The 18,710-nt window shown below is 32.8% G+C and overlaps 1 protein-coding gene across 1 annotated transcript in view; it reads left to right on the forward strand.

Annotated features, from left to right (window-relative positions):
- LOC138710760 (hypoxia-inducible factor 1-alpha inhibitor-like) overlaps positions 1 to 16,190 on the forward strand; it is a 43,348-nt gene extending 27,158 nt beyond the window's left edge. Inside the window, exon 7 of the mRNA XM_069841861.1 lies at positions 337 to 16,190. Within this exon, the coding sequence (XP_069697962.1) occupies positions 337 to 492 (156 nt within the window). The 3' untranslated portion in view covers positions 493 to 16,190. The remainder of the gene's footprint in view (positions 1 to 336) is intronic.
- Positions 16,191 to 18,710: the final 2,520 nt, after the last annotated feature.

An 18,710-nucleotide genomic window follows, 5' to 3' on the forward strand; every position in this document is an offset into this window, starting at 1 on the left:
TTTTATCGAGTTTTGTTTCATTAATGTATGTTGGTGATGCTAATTGTAATAGCATTTTCTAAGCAGGTGAAGCATTTGTACTATTTTTTCTTATTTAAATGAACTTTTTGTTTTTTATCTAATAAGATGGTATACTAGAAAGCTTGTTTTGCTAGTTACATGCTGGCAGGTATTGGTTCTGTGTTGTCTCTCTTTCATAAAGAATCATCTTATATTTTTGTCATTGGAAACAATCCCAGAAATCATATATATTGCTATTCCACAACCACTCTAATAATTTAATCTGAAATGTTTCTTTAATATCTTCTATTTTTCATATATGCAACTTGATTGCAGGCTGGTCCAACAGGTCAAATTGTTTACCCGCTCAAAGACCATCAGAAAGTAGCCATTATGCGCAATGTGGAGAAGATGTTAGTGGAGGCATTGCAAGATCCTCAAGAGGTAGGACCACTTCTGAGGGCACTTGTACTGGGACGCTATACAGACTGAATTCAGGAAGAAAAAAAAAACGAATGGTGGTGTGATATATGGGCTTTTGCATAATGACATTGTTAAGCCTTGGTTGAATTGTCCAGAGGCATTTGGATAAAGTTTATATATAAATATATGTATATGTATGTAGTTGTTTTAATAATTTACAGTTAAATTTCCAGTGAATTAGATTTTAAATATGTTTTAAATAGATATTTTCGTACAAACGCCATTTTATCCTGAAGTATGAAAGCTTTAGTGTGCTTTGTCATCACATATTCATTGCTTGTCATTAATTGGTTGTGTGAAATAGCATCTGTCTCTAGCCAGGAATTTGTTTGGTGATAATTGCTGTGTTGTTCACATGTAAAGATTGATTCAATTTTGCAGATACTTTTCAGTCTTGAATTATACTGTATTTAGAGCCCTGTCAGTCTTTTGTTAAAAACTGTAATTTATTATACTGTATTTAATATTAAATTATACATTAAAATATGACGCATAGTCGTTGTTATTGTTATCAACAGCTTCCTATGTCAGAGATAATAAAACTGTATGCTATTTAAGAATGATTTCTGTGTAGTTATCTGCAAGATTGATTTACTTGTGTTCTTTTACCAAAGAAAGGTTTGTAAGAAACTTTCATCATATATTGTTGAGAGAAAGTCATGTATGGGTGGATGCAAAGGAAAACAATAGAACAAGGTACTAGATACATGCAGTTTGAACCATTGTTAGATGAAAATAGATATTTCATGAAGGTTTATTTACACTGTTGCAAAAAGCCATTAATTCATTCATGAATATGCTCCCATAATTAAAACTATAAATACTTTGTTGAATGTAATGCTATAGAAACATTTTACCAGGAATTGCAGAAGCCTCATGTAAGAAAAGCAGTGGTAATTTATAGATCCGAGTTTTTGACATTTCGCTCATTTTTACCATGATCATCTGAGCAAATGTGAAAGACTTTTACAGAACCTTTGCTAAGTATTGGCATTGATCTAGTTTTAATCTTTCATGATCCTCATCATATCAGCATTATGAAAAATGTATTTAAAGAATCGTGTTGCATAGAAATACTAGTCTTGTGTATAGAAAGGATGAATTTTGTTTATTTAAATGTGTGCTCCATGTTACTTGTGAGGTAGAATGTTTAATGTGTGATGACTGATGACATCTTAAATACAGCAGACCTCATGCAGAATAATTCATTCTTATTCGAAGGTATTATTTAAAAAAAATATTAGTAAGAGAAATCATGGTACTTGCTGTTAAACAGCCATTGTAAGTACAGTTGATTCAGGGATTTTGGCCCTTGCAAAAAGTAAATAGATAGACTAAGAGCGAGATACTCATCACTAGTGGTGGACTGGGTCACATAGGTCGTAACACCTAAAGCTTCCTTCTTATCATGTCGTGGTACACTCTGTCTTTAAACAGAATATTCTTCCACACGTCTCGTCACTAACCATTATATCTGTTGACTAAACAAGTCATGGTGACTTATATTTTCGTGACATGAATGTCCCTCAGCTATGAGCAAGATATTACATTCATTCATCCTCTTCCCTCTTCCCCTCCAATGCATGTTTATGATTAAATTTCTTTCTTATGGTGCAACACACAGCTCGCTCACTAGCCAAACAACCAAGGACAAGGGCCAATAACGCTGAATCGAGCTGTACAAAGATATTTGTTTAATGAAAAAAAAAAAAACATTCGTGTTAACAAACATGTTCAAAAGGAGTTCAACCTTTATTGCTTGTGTTCGAGCACATATTATAATTACATCTTGTGCGATGTGTGTTGTAAGTTACCAATATTCTTTCATTTCAATTGGAGTGCTGACAACGAAAATTTAATCTGACATGTGCCATCCTTGGATTAGGATGCAGAGTTGTTTGTTATGTAGTCAGCAATATGTAAAAGATTGGAACCTATCCCGGTAATATATTTTCAGTTCAATAATTAAAATATAGCTGATTTCTAATCTATGTTTATACAAGTGAGACTTATGATTATTTGCGTAAACATTAAAAGTTAAGTTCATATGCAGATTGAGGTCACAAATATAATACTGTTTGGTGATATATGCATTGGCGTCACCGGCATCTGATTATTGGGGGGAACACTCAGGTTTTTTTTTTTTTTTTTTCTGAGAGATCAGAGAGTCGTCCTCATCAGACACCTGTGCACGTTTTGGTTCTGCATAGATCTAATTGAAATGATAATATATACCAGTAAGTACTTTTCTGCCCTGATTTATTTTTATTTTGTCATAATTTTAAGATCTCCTTTTGTTCACCTAAACTAGGATTCAGATTTCGGATTCAAATAAAGATGATTCACAATTACTATTTACTACCTTAATAACTGCTATTTATTTGCAATGACTAGACATGCTATTATATTACATCAATAACTTTGTTAACTTGTAAATACAATAGTAACATTGGCTTGTGTAATGGTAAAAGGAAAAATATGTTTTTGGTCCCAAACATTTCCGAACACATACTTCTATGCATTATTCTTGCAATCTTGTTGTCAATCTCATCCAGTACTTGTTTGTGGATTTGATACGCTGCTACATGGTTGAGAATTTTTTGAGTCATAGTTGACTGCAGGTAAGTCTTGAGTCTGCATAGTGCACTGACGCTGCTTTCTGCCTCACAGCTGGACAATGGGCATATCAGTAAAAGTCGGATAAGATTTTCCACATTTCTGAATGGACACCTGACTCTTTCATCATTGACTTCAAAGTTTCTCTAGCATCAGTAACCAGAAAATCTCGTTCTTTTGTTGGAATAAATGTATTGCCACTCTTAATTATGATGTGTGTATTTCAGAATAAGATTCTAACGTACCAAAATTTTCCCTTTTTATCAAAACATTTTCTGGAAGAACTTATTTCTTTATATCATGCTGATTGAAAAATCGATTTTGAAGTCCCATCACAGCTGTGTCTATCACTTCAAAGTATTTTTGTTGATAACATTCTTCATATGATTGATATGCATTTGACTCAGGCTCTTTCATCAAATTTTTGGTGGCTTCTTATGCCGTGGACGTGTTAACGGTTCCATAACAAGATCCTTAATCTTCTCATTGCAGTCTTTTACAATAGACTGGAACTTTTCAGTAGACATAAGTCCGTTTAAACCATCAACAGTGGTTTCAACAGATGTAGTAAGACCTGCTATTGCATTTTTCTTCCCCTGGAAAGATTTGTTGAAGAGTTCAAGAATATCAATTATCTGTTTTCTCATCAACAAACCAAGACGTGTTACTCTATTTTCAAACACACTGAGTAGACCACGCGCTCCTTCATAACCTTCTTCTGACACGATGTAAGAGTAATGGAATGGAGAAAAATTCTCTCCAGCGCCGGGATTTGAACCCGGGTTTTCAGCTCTACGTGCTGATGCTTTATCCACTAAGCCACACCGGATACCACCCCGGCATCAGACAGAATCGTCTCAGATTAAGCTCCAACTCTTTGATTCCCTCTAGTGGCCGCCCTCTGCACTACGTCATAGATGTCTGTGTCTACTTTTGACAGTTTACTGGCTGTTTCGAAGACCAAATCATCCTTTATCAGAATATCCTCAATGTCACCTTTGTTAGATCTGTCTTGTGGGACAGAGCAGTTTGATCCTGGCATTATTTTCACCTAGTCCCTGGACTGCTTCCTCATGGATGTGGGTGAATATAGATTTAACTTTTGTGTTAGAAAATAGTATTCTCAACGGATTGGCCCATTTCATAGCATATTTTACTGTTCTAGATGAATTACAGTTCTCCTTTATGGCGAAGTTACAGCAATGAGCACCACAATGCACATACGTAACTAACCAAAGGCTGTTTGTCATTATTATTATGATAGACTGAACATCTTTATTGATCCCACTCATTTTCCAATCCTGTCATAAGCCTGTCCTCCCAAGATTTGCCGATGGTAGTTGTAGTCTAATGACAGCATCACAAATGAGTAATGCTATGGCTTCACCAATAGTTAAAGCAGTTTGTAAAATCCCACAAAACAATGTTGGGATGCACTACCCTACTCAAATCACTGTGCCTCCAATTCAAAACGTATTTTTCATCTTTCTTACTGAGTAAATTAGTTTCTCTCAGAACTATTTTTGGGGAAATTATTAGAGGGAACAGGTCACCTTGTCCTCCCATCCTTGACGCTCATGGATATATATATATATATATATATATATATATATATATATATATGCAATAAGGATAAACATTTGTTACCAAAAAGTCTGGTATAATATACTTACACATGTAAACAGTTTTCCTTTTGCCCTTTTTTCTTCCTCTGCCCCACTTAATTTGCAGTCAAACACCATACAATTGAACATTATTTTACTTGAATCTTGCTTGGTTAATATGTTCTTTATCATTTATCTGTAGTGTAATTGTATAAATCAAAACATGATTCTACTGTTCAATGCATGTTTATATTATTTTTATAACGCATATGCATATTAAGTTAAGTTTTGTTTCCTTTGAAAGTTGATAAAAGGTGTAGTTCACTGATTGTGTACATGTATAAGTATTAACACTATAGTATTGGTTTTTTTAGGCCTCAAAACAGACTGTTATAAATTGAAGAATGCGGGGGGAAATGGTTGAATGTCGATTTTAATTATATACATTTTCTTTTAGTAAAGCATTTTATAAAGTTTAAACATTTTAATTTAGAAACACTTTTCGCGGATATAAATGAAAATGTTGTAGACTCAGAAACAAAATTTGGGGCACCACCTGAATTTTCCAAAATACCAGTTATAACATTCTGTGCATATATGTATGTACATGTTGAATTTTGTGACGTAATATAACTTTTTCTTGAACTGAAATGTTCTGCAATGTAAGCACAAATTTGTTACCTTATGGCAGTGCATATTATATTACATTTATATACAGTACCTATCACTTTTTTTTCAGAAGTAAGCATTTATAACGATATTTTATCAATTAGAACCTGACATATACTTTTTCTAATAAACAGAATAAATATGTAACTTTCATCTCGAAAATTATTTTAAAAAGTTAATTATATCTTTTACAGAATTTGCGTTTCATCTGTTTATATGACTTCGTGTCTGATTGGAAGTAAAAAGAAAAGTTATTTGTTCGTGTGTAGAGAGATAATCATTTCTCATAGCGATTTTGTTTGTTGTGTGTTTTTATGTTAACAGAGATGCATTTTAGCTTGATTTGTTAAAAAAAAAAGAATGACGTATTTTTACTTTTAACAGAAAGCATAAATAAAGTACAAATTTGCGAATACTGCATTAGATCGAAGTGTGAACGTGTTACTGAGCATTGAGTTGTTTCACACATTCAGAAACATTGTCTGTTTGCTGTCAGTATTACAAAAGAAATTGCTACTTCATGCAAAATGTGTTACATCAGTCTGAGATGCAGTGAGATTATTCGTTTGTGAGTCAGCTTCCCTGCTATATGTTATTGAGTGTGAGCTTGACACCAGCCACCAAGATCAAGCTGTGGTCACTTGGGTACTTTGTCTGCTCGGCAGCATTCAGTCACTTCCACCATTGAGTGAATAAGCTTACAGTCGCATAATTTTAGTGTTTTTGTCTTAGTGAGATAATAAGTTATGTTTTTCTTTAGTATGAAGAATTCAGTAGTGTATAGGTCTAGATCCTTCGTGACAAAGATGTCCAAATGTTGTGTATTTGAAATATTCTTTACGAGTGTTTCTGTATGATACATTTGTTAAAACTGAGTTAGTTGGTAGGACAATAAGACTATTTCAAAATAAATGTCCTGGTATTAATGTTCCAAATAGAGAAACTTTTCAAAGGCTTGTGAAAAATTTGAGAGAGTTGGGAAAATTACTTGAAAAGAAGCAAAATGTAAAACACTGGATTTTAACAGAACAGAAACTAAACGAGATTGGTAAATGATTAGAACATACCAACAAACTCACTTACAGCGTCTTTTCAAGAGACTGGGGTGTCTAAATCGTCAGCACAAAATGCCACAAAATTTCCTAAAATTAAAGTTCTAAAGACAAACTCAGTACACCAGCTTATTCCTAGAGATAAAGGTATTAGATTATATTTTTGTCATTAGATTTTGTGATCAGTTGAAGAGAATGAGTGTGTGAGTACCAAAGAAGATGATCACTTTAAATATCTGCTGTGAATTAATATTAGAGGAGAAAAATTCGCTCCGGCACTGGGGATCGAACCCAGATCCTTGGTTCTATGTACCAAGCGCTCTCACCATTGAGCTACGCTGAAGTCCAATCCACAGCACTGGATCGAACCCCTCTCCTCCAGTGTTTTTCCCTTTGTGGCCTGATTCCAAGTTGGGCATGTATGATGACATTTTATATTAAGTCAATTGCCATTATACAAGGAGCGCACTCAGTTGAGTGACTTGGTGGCGGGTGCTGTGGATTGGACTTTGGCGGAGCTCAATGGTGAGAGTGCTTGGTACGTAGAACCGGGTTCGATCCCCGGCGCCAGAGCGAATTTTTCTCCTCTAATATTAATTGTTACCATAACAGATGTATTCTGTAGGAGCAAATAAAAAAAATAATAATAATCTTTACGTAGAATCTGCTGTGAATATGGTAAGATTTCTTAAATACAGTGGAAACCATTGATATACAGAATAAGTCACTCTTGTATCTGGCCTTGCCTAACACTCATTGCCGTAAGGATTATTTCGTATGTGGCATTTTGACGTCCTCATCATAAAGGCTCTGGATCTATACATACATATATTACATACATAAGTGTTATTCTGCCCATGAGCAGGTCTTTCACTGCAAACCCAGCATTCTTCAATCTTTCCTATTTTCTGCCTTCCTCTTAGTCTCTGCATATGATCCACATATCTTAATGTCGTTTATCATCTGATATCTTCCTCTGCCCCGAACTCTTCTCCCATTCACCATTCCTTCCATTGCATCCTTCAGTAAGCAGTTTCTTCTCAGCCAGTGACCCAACCAATTCCTTTTTCTCTTTCTGGTCAGTTCCAGCATCATTATTTCTTCACTCACTCTTTCTAACACAACTTCATTTCTTATTCTGTCTGTCCACTTCGTATGATCTAATCTTCTCCATATCCATATTTCAAATGCTTCTATTTGTTTCTCTTCATTTCGTCGTAATATTGTGGAAAGACTCATCATGCCATGTTTGCAGTTTTTCTTGGGAAGTATAAATGCAGTAGCTTCCCATTGCTTTCTGCATACCACTCTCTCTTTCGCATCTTAATAGATCCCAGGGGACCCCAGCATAGAGGTGAGGAGAGTGGATTTGACTAATTGGGTCCTCCGGACTTCACCGAAATTTACCCCAAGGGTTAAATATCAGTTCTGTCAGGGTTTTTAACCCGATAGAGACTTGGAAATCCCAATTAGCCTTTGCCCCTCCCCCCTGGACCTATACACTACTGAATTCTTCACACTATAAAAACTTTACGTATTATTTCACAAAGACAGAAACACTAAAATCATGCAATTGTAGGCTTATTCTCTCAGTGTAGAATTGCTTGAATACTGCTGAACAGACAAGGTACTCAAATGACTGTAGCTTGACTTGCCAGCTGGCCAGCAACTCTTTCACACCCAATAAGAGATAGCAGAAAAGCTGATTCACAAACGAATAATCTCACTGTAGAAGAATACCGGAATTTTGAACCTACAACATAAAAATTGTTATTGAAAAATAGAGTGATGCCAGTATTAGCACAGCTATTTTTTAAGTGCTCTGTTTTTAGATATGAAATGTATGATAAGCTGGTGTTAAGATTCTGCAAAAGTTAGCAATCTAAAAGTCAGTAGTAATCATTTAGTTTACACATATGATTTCGTATACTTATTTTTGAACCGATTCAATACTAACTCAATCTTCACCGGATATGTAACAAACATTTCTGAACTGACCAAAATTATCTGAAGATAGATTACATAATAAATCACTGCCTCTATAAATATCTGTTTTATATGTCTCTGTCTTGCAACAAATACTCTGTCGTTCTTTTCTCTTTAATGTTTCACACAAAATGAATTCAGCAATCATGAGCAGCTATCAGAAAACACCGGAGACTAAATGGAACAGGAAAGGACACAGTGCATATTGCAGTAGTATGCATGCAAATTCTTTGTATTTTTTAATGTTCCAGAATGTTGTGTGTGGACTTGCAACATTCTGAATATATCATATTGGCTCTAAATAACTAAATTGAATATACTTTATAATATAAGAGTATATAAAACTGCAATATCTAATTTGATAATTAAATAATTAGTTTACAGAACCTCCCAGGAACTCGACATTTAACATAGAAAAGCAAAGTGAAAACAAAAACTAGAAGAAAACACAGTAATGGGAGAGAGGGGAATGGAGAGGACGGAAGGATTGACTGTTCTGGCTTCAAGTTTTATTCCTTCATCTTGCTGTATAAAAGAAAACGTTATTTCTGTGTATAGATTTCTAAGTCTTGCTTTAGCATGTTCTTGTGTGTTATATTGCTGTACAGAAATTCAGTTTAGGCAACCTATGATATTTCTGTCATCCTTCTTTTAATTTGCTACCACACTGATAAGTTTTATTGCATATGACTTTGAAGACGTTTTTATATTCTTTCAATATAGCAAATACTAATATGAAACTCGTTCGAATTTTTTAAAGTTCTTTTATGTCTGATCAATATTGTGGTTTCTGTAAGTCATTGTAATAGAGATTTGCAGTAACTCATTTGTCAAGAATCGTATCCATTAAAAAAAAAGACAAATAGAAGAATTTGTTCTTTACACTCATGTAATGAAATCATTTCCTTTGAGTATTAATAAAGTTGTAATTTAAAAGAAATGCACAAGAGTTTAAAATCCTTGGAAGACTAATTTGATTGATAGAAGCAACAATAACAGAAACAATCTCTACTGTAAACACACAAGGGAAATTAGAATTAACCTTTCATGTTAATCAAGGGTTAAAACAGGGAGGTGGGCTGGCCCTACTACTGTCTTACTATAAGTAAGAAGTACATTGTTGGGGTTACTTTTAAGTTGGGTGCAAAAATGCATTAAATTGTTCCGTACAATAATTTGCTTCTTTTTGGAATAATCATACTATTCAGTGGTGATACAGAAGCTTTGAAGAATTCGTGTTAAGATAAGTGATGGATTAATAACTATTTTTATAACTGAAAGAAATAGCTTTGTAATAATTATCTACTTTTAAAATTTGTTGTGTAAATAATAATTACAGTTTTTAGCTGCATTTTTTGTGCAATGAAAGTACCAATTTTGTTAATTGTGTCTTTTACATGGAATAACTCGCCTTTTTCGAATTGTAACTAATATTTATATTTGGTAAGTTCAAATTTATTTAAAATTGACCAACTCTTCCTTAAAGAAATATGTTTCGTTGTTGACTGCTAACTTTTGAATTGGTTTAATAGGTTGTTAGACACCATGTCATGCATAACATACGTCTTATTATTTCATGATAGAAAAACACGCATCTTTATATCTTTTGAAAAAAGGATAATTTTTTAATAATTGAGTAAAGTAACCATCCCACATGCTCTTGTATAACTTGTTGCTTGAACAATAATTTGATTTATTGACATTTTCGTAAATTAAAGGACAGAGAAACAAAATCGATTAACCTGAGTTTAACTAGATACTTTATAGTTTTGAAATTTTATATAATAATGAGGTTGAGACTGTCTTAGGACAGTTGACAAAACAACAACAATATGCTATAATAGAATTTAAATTGACACAATGTCAGTGTCAATTGAGGTGTACTTCATAACAATGCCTGGGAAAAAAAAACATCTAACTATTATTTTGTGATACAAATGTGAACCCTTGTCTTGTTTGAGTTTTTCTTTTATTTCTTTTTAAGAACAAGATGTCATAATAGACACGAACAAATTGTGAGTGATTTTATTGTCATGTATCCCACTTTTCTAGTATAAATCTCATTCCTGCATTCATTTAGATACTTAATCAATTACTTTCTTAATATTGGCATATGTTAGAAAGAGCTATATTATGAGAACTGATTTACTTCATCTTACTTGTTGGGTATCCTGCATTATTCTAATGTAAAAGAAATGAATAATTGTTTGAACAGTACACATATTTTTTCTAACAAAAACAATGCATGATCATATAAAATGCATAACCTGTAGAGGAATTAATTAAAAAAAGTGACTTGGGTTACAGTTGCCTTATCAGCTATAGAAACCATAAATTTGTTAATCAGTTGTATGGAGTTTGTTTTTGACTATGTTTCTTTGTATGGCCATAAATCATACATTGTTTTAATAATTAATATAACAAAAGGGGGAAAGGAACTGACTATCCTACCACATTATCTCCTGCGTTATTTGACTCTTGAGTGATGCCTTATTGGTGTCACTTAAGAGGTTCCAACCAGTCTTTGGACTGTTGACTGTACAAGACATGTAACAAAGAAAAGTCCACACCTGTGGAGTAACGGTCAGCTCGTCTGGTCGCGAAACCAGATGGCCCGGGTTCGAATCCCGGTCGGGGCAAGTTACCTGGTTGAGTTTTTTTCCGGGGTTTTCCCTCAACCCAATACGAGCAAATGCTGGGTAACTTTCGGTGCTGGACCCCAGACTCATTTCACTGGCATTATCACCTTCATTTCATTCAGACGCTAAATAACCGAGATGTTGTTACATCGTCGTAAAATAACCCAATAAAATAAAAACAAAGAAAATGGTGTATGTTCGTGTGAATTAAGGACAAATATTATCTTTTTTATGAATTCTAAATTTTCCTCATTCACTATTCTCAATATATATATATATATATATATATATATATATATATATATATATATATATATATATATATATATATATATATCCAATGAGGATATTTGATTTTGCTTCATTCACTCAAGTGTTCTCATCTGTGAATTAACATGCTGATGCTATAGTTCTTTTAGCCACTGTAGGTATTGCCCTCAGTGCGCCATGGGATGGATGGAATCTACATGGTACCACATAATGGTGATGATTAATGGAGCCATGGTGGAATACTGGTAGGGGAAAAGGAAGTACCCCGCAAAAAAAAATCTACCACCAAGCACAATCTTTGCCCACTACAAATTTCATTTGGACCTGCCGGGATTCGAACTTTGATTACCAGTGTGGAAAGCAGATGATATAGCCATTTGGCTAATGGTGTGAACTATTTTCAGTGTATCTGAATAATACAACTCACAGTTAACTGTGTAAAATTTTTTTCCTTGAAATAAATATAATGTGACCTTTAATCAGTGACACTATATTGTACAGAATTAATAAGATTTATATCTGAAATTGTGGTATATAATTTTTATGTACTGGTACTAAATTTAATATAAATGTTAATATAAACATTTCCATAAAAGCTAGAACAGACTTGTGTTCTACGCAATAATGGAAGAAAAAGTAGATGATGATTACGATGATAATGATTATGATGTTGATTGTGAAGAATTAATAATGATGAAGAAATAGTGATGAAAAATCATATGGAGCAAGAGAGTGAGGAACAAAATTTCAGAATTCTTTTAGGAAGCCATAATATTCTGTATAAAGAATGGTGTCGCATATAATGTATTTTGTATAGCAACTTTTAAATGGTTAAGCCAGTTGGGAAGTCTTCTGATGAGAAACTACATTGTAACTCAAGAAATCATGTGAAGCATGCAAATGCATTATTAAATGTTAGGATATTTATATCTGACATTATTTAACCCTTTACTTCAATGAATTTTTAAAAACTGTTGAACTTACATCATTAATTAAATGGTTTCGAGTTTTTAAAATATGACCCCAAATTCACTTGTTGTAAGTTTATGAATGCCAGTGACTGAGGATGAGAGTTTCATGATGAGCCAGTGTTGCTGTCTGTAGAATATAGCTGTTCCTCAAGTCATTTGCAGCTAGGTGACTGACTGAGAAAGATTGTAACGTGTGGATACAGTATGTTTTTGAGGGATGTCTTTGAGTATCATATTGTTTTTATAGTGTTTCACATTTTCTTCCATGTATAGTTTCAAAGTGAAGTCCTTAATTGATTTTGAATACATAACCTAAAACAAGCTCACTATGTTAAAATAATGCCATTTCTTGGCATAAAATACTAGGTATTTTAAATTGAAATTATAGTCAATTAGGAGTAACATTGTGTGGTTTTAAACAGCTATCAGTGAAAAACTTAGTATTTATTAATAATTTGATGTTGTAGGCTTCTCAGTTTGCGATATTATGTTAATGGGAGCAAATACATTTTTTGTTTGCCATTATATGTTTAAGTCATTTTTCATTGTAGAAATAGTTTCATATTGGTTAATCCATTCATATTGGGTGCAATATTCAAAGTAGCATAGATTTTGTGAACGTTTTGATATCTTTATTTGAAATATTTACTAATCAAGCACAATTAGCCTAAAGGAATTTAATATAATTTAATATAGTTCAAACTGACCCAAACATGTTATCGTATGAATGTTGGTTTGAAAATAAATTGACAGTGCTTTTTACTTAAATTACATGACATTTTAATAGAAATAATTTTATATTATTTTGGTTAATTCGCCCATTTTTTTGCACAATATTCATGCTTTCCTTGTACCTCCCTTCAATCCTTGGCAGTGGAAATGTTTTTTAAAAAAGAGTGACAGATTGGTGCTCAGTTTATTTATGAAAATATGCAGTAAACAACATAACAAGTACCGGTACCCCACTTATGATGTTACAATTAGGCTACACTGTACAACAAATTTTAGCTTATTTTATGCTTCGGAAATTAAAAGTACATTCCCTTGTTCATTTTTAGCTGCTGAATACGAAAGTGATCTTAAAAATGCTGGATTGGTTATCATTTATGAGTAATGAAAGAAAATATTGGGTACATTATTAATGTATTTTTACACGATCTATCTAACAAAACAATAACTTATTTCTATATTACAAACTGCGCCTCTTTGCCTGTTGTTTGTACTCCAGCTCTGGAACAACCCTTACAATGGTTCAGTAATAATCAGCAAGCATAGAGATGCTCCACCGGTCTTGGTATCATCTCTCCATTGTAGTGGACGTTGTCCATCCTAGTCACTCACTGCATTGCAATTGTATGGGAATTTTTCAGCCCTCACGTTTCCCAGAAATTGTGTCAGCATGTTTCGGAAAGCATCCCATGCCATCTGTTCATTATCATTTTACAGTGTTACAGAATGATGATCATTGAGGAGTTTATGGATCTGAGGGTCAATAAAAATACCTTCCATTTTATTTCCAGTGATTCGTGGAAATTTACGCAGAAAGTATTTATATGCATCTCCGTTTAGGTTCATATCTTCAACGAATTTCTTCGTAACAAAAATTGACCTTACTATTTACTTATTTACGCAGACAAAAATATTGCTCACAGAAAATCACATAGGATCTCATCACAACCGATTGTACAAAATTGAACAAAACATAAGGGAACACAGTAAAGAAAAGACATTTTCATTAACAAAATCTTCAATAGCAACTGCCTAGTGCTGTGAAGCTCGCTTTATCAGTGGCAAGTCAAGCTGGATGTCTTAAAATGAATACCTTCTCATTCAAGAGTGGTAAAACTAATACAATCTTAATTTCGTGTAGCCTAATATTTATAAAGAACAGAGCACATCCAGTCATATGCTATATCGCCAAAACCAGAATAAATTGACAAAAATTAATATATTCGTGATCAGCGACCCAAATTTAGTAGGAATTGATTACTTTAATCGCCGAAGCATTTTCAGTGTCGACCAGTGTTATTTTCAGTTCATAAATTTACCAAATTTATGTTTGTTGTCTTTTAAAGTAAAAGAGAGGCAAGGTGTAGTCTCTAAAGACTAATTTCATGTCCCACAAGTCATTTTACCATTGAGGATTTCTAAGAATTTCATACTAAACTATATTTTGTGTTTAGAGACTGTTATTTCTTGTTGATATAAAACAAAATCAGTTTGTATCCAGTGCTCTGCATCTTGCAACACAATATTAATATCCGATATGCATACTTTTTTGGAAATTTGCAAGGGCTTATATGTATTGTATCTAATTCTTCTGGTTCATTACATAACAGTTTGGAAATGAAATTCCATATCTGCAATATATACTATTATATTCAGAGACAACTTCAAATGTTGCAAAAGTTTTTCTGGAACAATTCGAAATTAAATTTAAATCATATTAGAAATTCTCCCATTTTGTGCTTATTAATTTTCAGCCATTTTCATTTCGAAGTTCTCAAGTTTCATTCATCCCTCTTTGAGTATTTGACCTATTTTTTCTTAACTGATGATCTTGTGCCATTCAAACAGACGAACGAAAGTGGAGAGAAGATTGGAGAAAGGAATTCCATCCTTAAAGGTCGGTGCTGCTACAGATGATAGTGATAAAATATTTTAGGACACTTAGTCGTGAATATGTAACAGAATAACTTTACCACATTCTGCATGAAGGGACCAACCCACAAACAAATTTAATGTCTCAATAATTAAATAATTCCAAGGATCTATATTTTGAACAAACATACTTAGTATAATATGGTTTTGGTTGAAGCAATAAGTATACAGTTATATTTACTTGTGAACTTATCATTCACGTTTAACTTTACAGTGCATTTTTTCTCGGTTTAGTTATAATGTGGGGTGGTTCCTTTTTGAAAAATGTGATCCACCTTTTCTCTATTGGAAAATAAAATGAAATAAAAAATTATTCTAAAGAGGAAGTGTAAAGTAAATAAAAAAAATTCCGTGAATTGTTAGTTTTTGATGTTATGAATCATGACAAATTGTTTAAGTAAAGAGCATTGTAAATTTAAAATAAAAACTGACTCTTGTATAAACAGTTAACTAATGTCATAGTTATTTCATAGTTTTTCTATTCGTGTGTATGTTCATCATAAGTGAAATTAACAAGCGGTATAGAGGCAATACGATATTGTTTAGTTTCCTTGGGAAAAACTACTAGAGTTTGTACCATCTTTGTTGTTTCTTTGGTTCTTGTAATGTTTACTTCCTGTAACTACCTACCAGATCTTGTCACATTCTGGCCCATGCCTCATGTCATATTTTGTCTGTGGGCTTAGTCTTTTGTATATAGAAAGTGTGTTAAAACAGTGTATAGGTTTATCTAGTGAAAACATATCACGCAGTATTTACGTGTTGTTTGTACATAAAGGTCAAACTGGCCATCATATTAATTGTTCCTACTTGTCATTTGCTGTATAATGTGATAATTGTATGGAATTATGCTTGTAATTGTAATTATTGTTTTTAATTTATGATATATAAGTGAAGTGTAAAATTTTTTGTGTTTTTTACCAATATTTTATTTTGGTACTGGTACCTTTTTCTTTTAGATTAGAAATTTACTAAAAGATGTTGGTAGCAACATTTCTAAAAGTGGGCTACCACGTGGGTTTTTGAGTACTGGTATATTTCTTGATTATGTGTTTTGAATGAGGGAACTTTATGTAGGTATTTTTCTGAAGGGAAGGACAGCCTATTGTACGAGATAAGTTTGTGAGCTGAATTATACGCACTTGTAATCTTCAGGAAATTCAACTAAACATATTGGATATTTTGAATAAGGTCATGTAATTCCTGTTATTTCAATCAGTAAAGACATTATTTATAACATGATAGTTAATTTTTTATTGCCTTTTTGTATAGTTATATTTTAAGATCCTTTAGTTTAAATTCTATACCTCTTTTCATGCGACTTAGTTCATGAAGGTCGCGGTTTTTTAGCTGCGCAGAACAACATGAGCCATTTTGCTTAAGCAACATTGCATAATTGTAATGTTAAACCTCAATTGCTGTTATTATTTTATGATAAGTTAAATATTACATGCACCTGTTCACTGCAGTAGAGTAACGGTTAGCATGTCTGATCGTGAAACGAGTGGGCCCAGGTTCGAATCCTGATTGGGACAAGTTAATTCTTGGTTTTTCTGAACCGATACATGCGAGGTCCGAGGCAAGGCCCACCTCACACAAATCTGAACTACACGAGAGCTAGTGAATATAGCTGTGAGGTGCGCAGACCTCGCACCTCGCAGCTATAGAAACCACTCACTATCTCTCGTATAGTCTGAATTGGTGTGAGACAGACCTCACATGCATCAGTTCAGAAAAACCAAGGCTTTTATCTGGTTGAGGTTTTTTCCGGGGATCTTCCTTAACTGATTAAGAGCAAATTCTGGGTAACTTTTTGCTCTGGACTCATTTCGCCAGTATTATCACCTTCATCTCACTCAGATTCTAGATAACCGTAGCAGTTAATAAAGAGCGGCAAAATAACAATTAAAAAAATACATGTGCCCAGCAAAATATTGCAGCCACGAAGAACATGGAACATATGAACTAAGTCACGTGAAAAATATTTATAATTGCAACAAATACATGCGATTACATGAGTGAATGAGTATGTGTGAATCAATGCATCTCTGTAATGGTTAAAGTAACAGTACATTAACTTCAGAAAATAGTATGTGTATATATCTTCAGACATTAAAATAAAATTTCTGTCAGGACTTTTCAGTTCCGTTTGCAAAATGATTTCATAGATATTAATTTTTCACAGAATTAGTCTCTTAGGGTTACATAAATTTTGGAAATTTGTATAGATAATTTAACCTCTCCCCCTTTTTTTTTCTGAAGAGGTTTTTTAAGTGGAGGCAAAATTCTGTCATAAGTAATTCAATAATAAATTCTCTTTTCAGTTCTATTTTCGTAACATATAGGATAACATTAATTTTGCAAAGAATTCAAATTGAATATGTTTGACCTTAATTATTTTTTGCCTGAGGTTTTAGATTGGATGTATAATTAAATAAATAATAATTAACTTACTCTACAAAGAATGAATTAAGAGACCTACTGCCTGTGTCATTCATATATGGCTTTGGCATATGTAAAAAAATTTCAATTAATGTTATTTGAGCCAATTTTCAGTAAAATACAATTTTGTAATAATAAAAAAATTATTATTATTATTATTATTATTATTATTATTATTATTATTATTATTATTATTATTATACAGTATATGAGTGAATGAATGAGCCAATTTTGTCTCATGAAGACTAAGGCCTCCTAAAAGGGGAGTTCGTAGTAAACAAGTGGTGAGCTGATTCACTATATGTATATATGACAGGATTTAAGGAAATCCAAATGATTGTGTGAAACATCTATACTCGAACAGAAGTAATAAAAAAACAATAAGGTCTACATACTTTCTTTCGTTCTTTCTGTATTTTATTTGATATTTAGTTGCATAAGCCATATACCCAATATTACTATAACTTTTGTGGAAAACCACGAAAATCGAGCAAGAGAGACCACATGAAAAACCACGAGGCACGTAGTTCATCTTACACTTCTGTTTCCTTGATACCTAAGCATAATAAGCATAACATATTTGCCAGCCAAAATCATAGAAAACATTTTAGGGGATCCGCAGAATAAAAAAAGGTTATTTTAGTTACTGTTTTATACAAGTACCCATTCTCTTCTTTGTGTAGAAACTATTCTGTGTCTTTTGGCTTACATATATAGACATATGTGTCAGATTCAAAATAAATAAATGTTTAATATGAATCCAAATAAGATTATGCCTTTCGTTTTTTAGATATTCAAGAAAATAAACTGTAAGCCAGCAATATCATTCGCAACTGTTTTATAAATAATATTAATAATTACTATTATTCAAAGACATACATAAATGAAATAATACAAAACGAACTATTGTTACTGTTATTTTTGTATCCAAAATGGCATTCTTTCTGACGTTTTCTGTGACAACTGCGTACTGAAAGATGCACTGGAAGGAATGGTGAACGGGAGAGGCAGAAGAAGATATCTGATTATAGACGATATTAAAATATAGGGATCAGATGAGAAGACTAAGAGAAAGGCAGAAAATAGGAAAGATTGGAGAATGTTGGGTTTGCAGTGAAAGACCTGCCCTTGAGCGGAAAACTATGAATGAATGAATAATATTTATTTAGTAGTGAAATAATATTCGAATTTAATGGTATCTGGTTTTTCAAGAAATGAATTTAATTCATATGTTGATATATTTCTATATTTTTTAGTTTATAGTAGCGAAATTGGTAGTAAATTTAATTAAATTTGCTGCGTACAGAGAAAAAAAAT

The sequence above is a fragment of the Periplaneta americana genome, chromosome 12 (assembly GCF_040183065.1).
Source record: "Periplaneta americana isolate PAMFEO1 chromosome 12, P.americana_PAMFEO1_priV1, whole genome shotgun sequence".
In the NCBI taxonomy this organism is placed as follows: Eukaryota; Metazoa; Arthropoda; class Insecta; order Blattodea; family Blattidae; genus Periplaneta; species Periplaneta americana.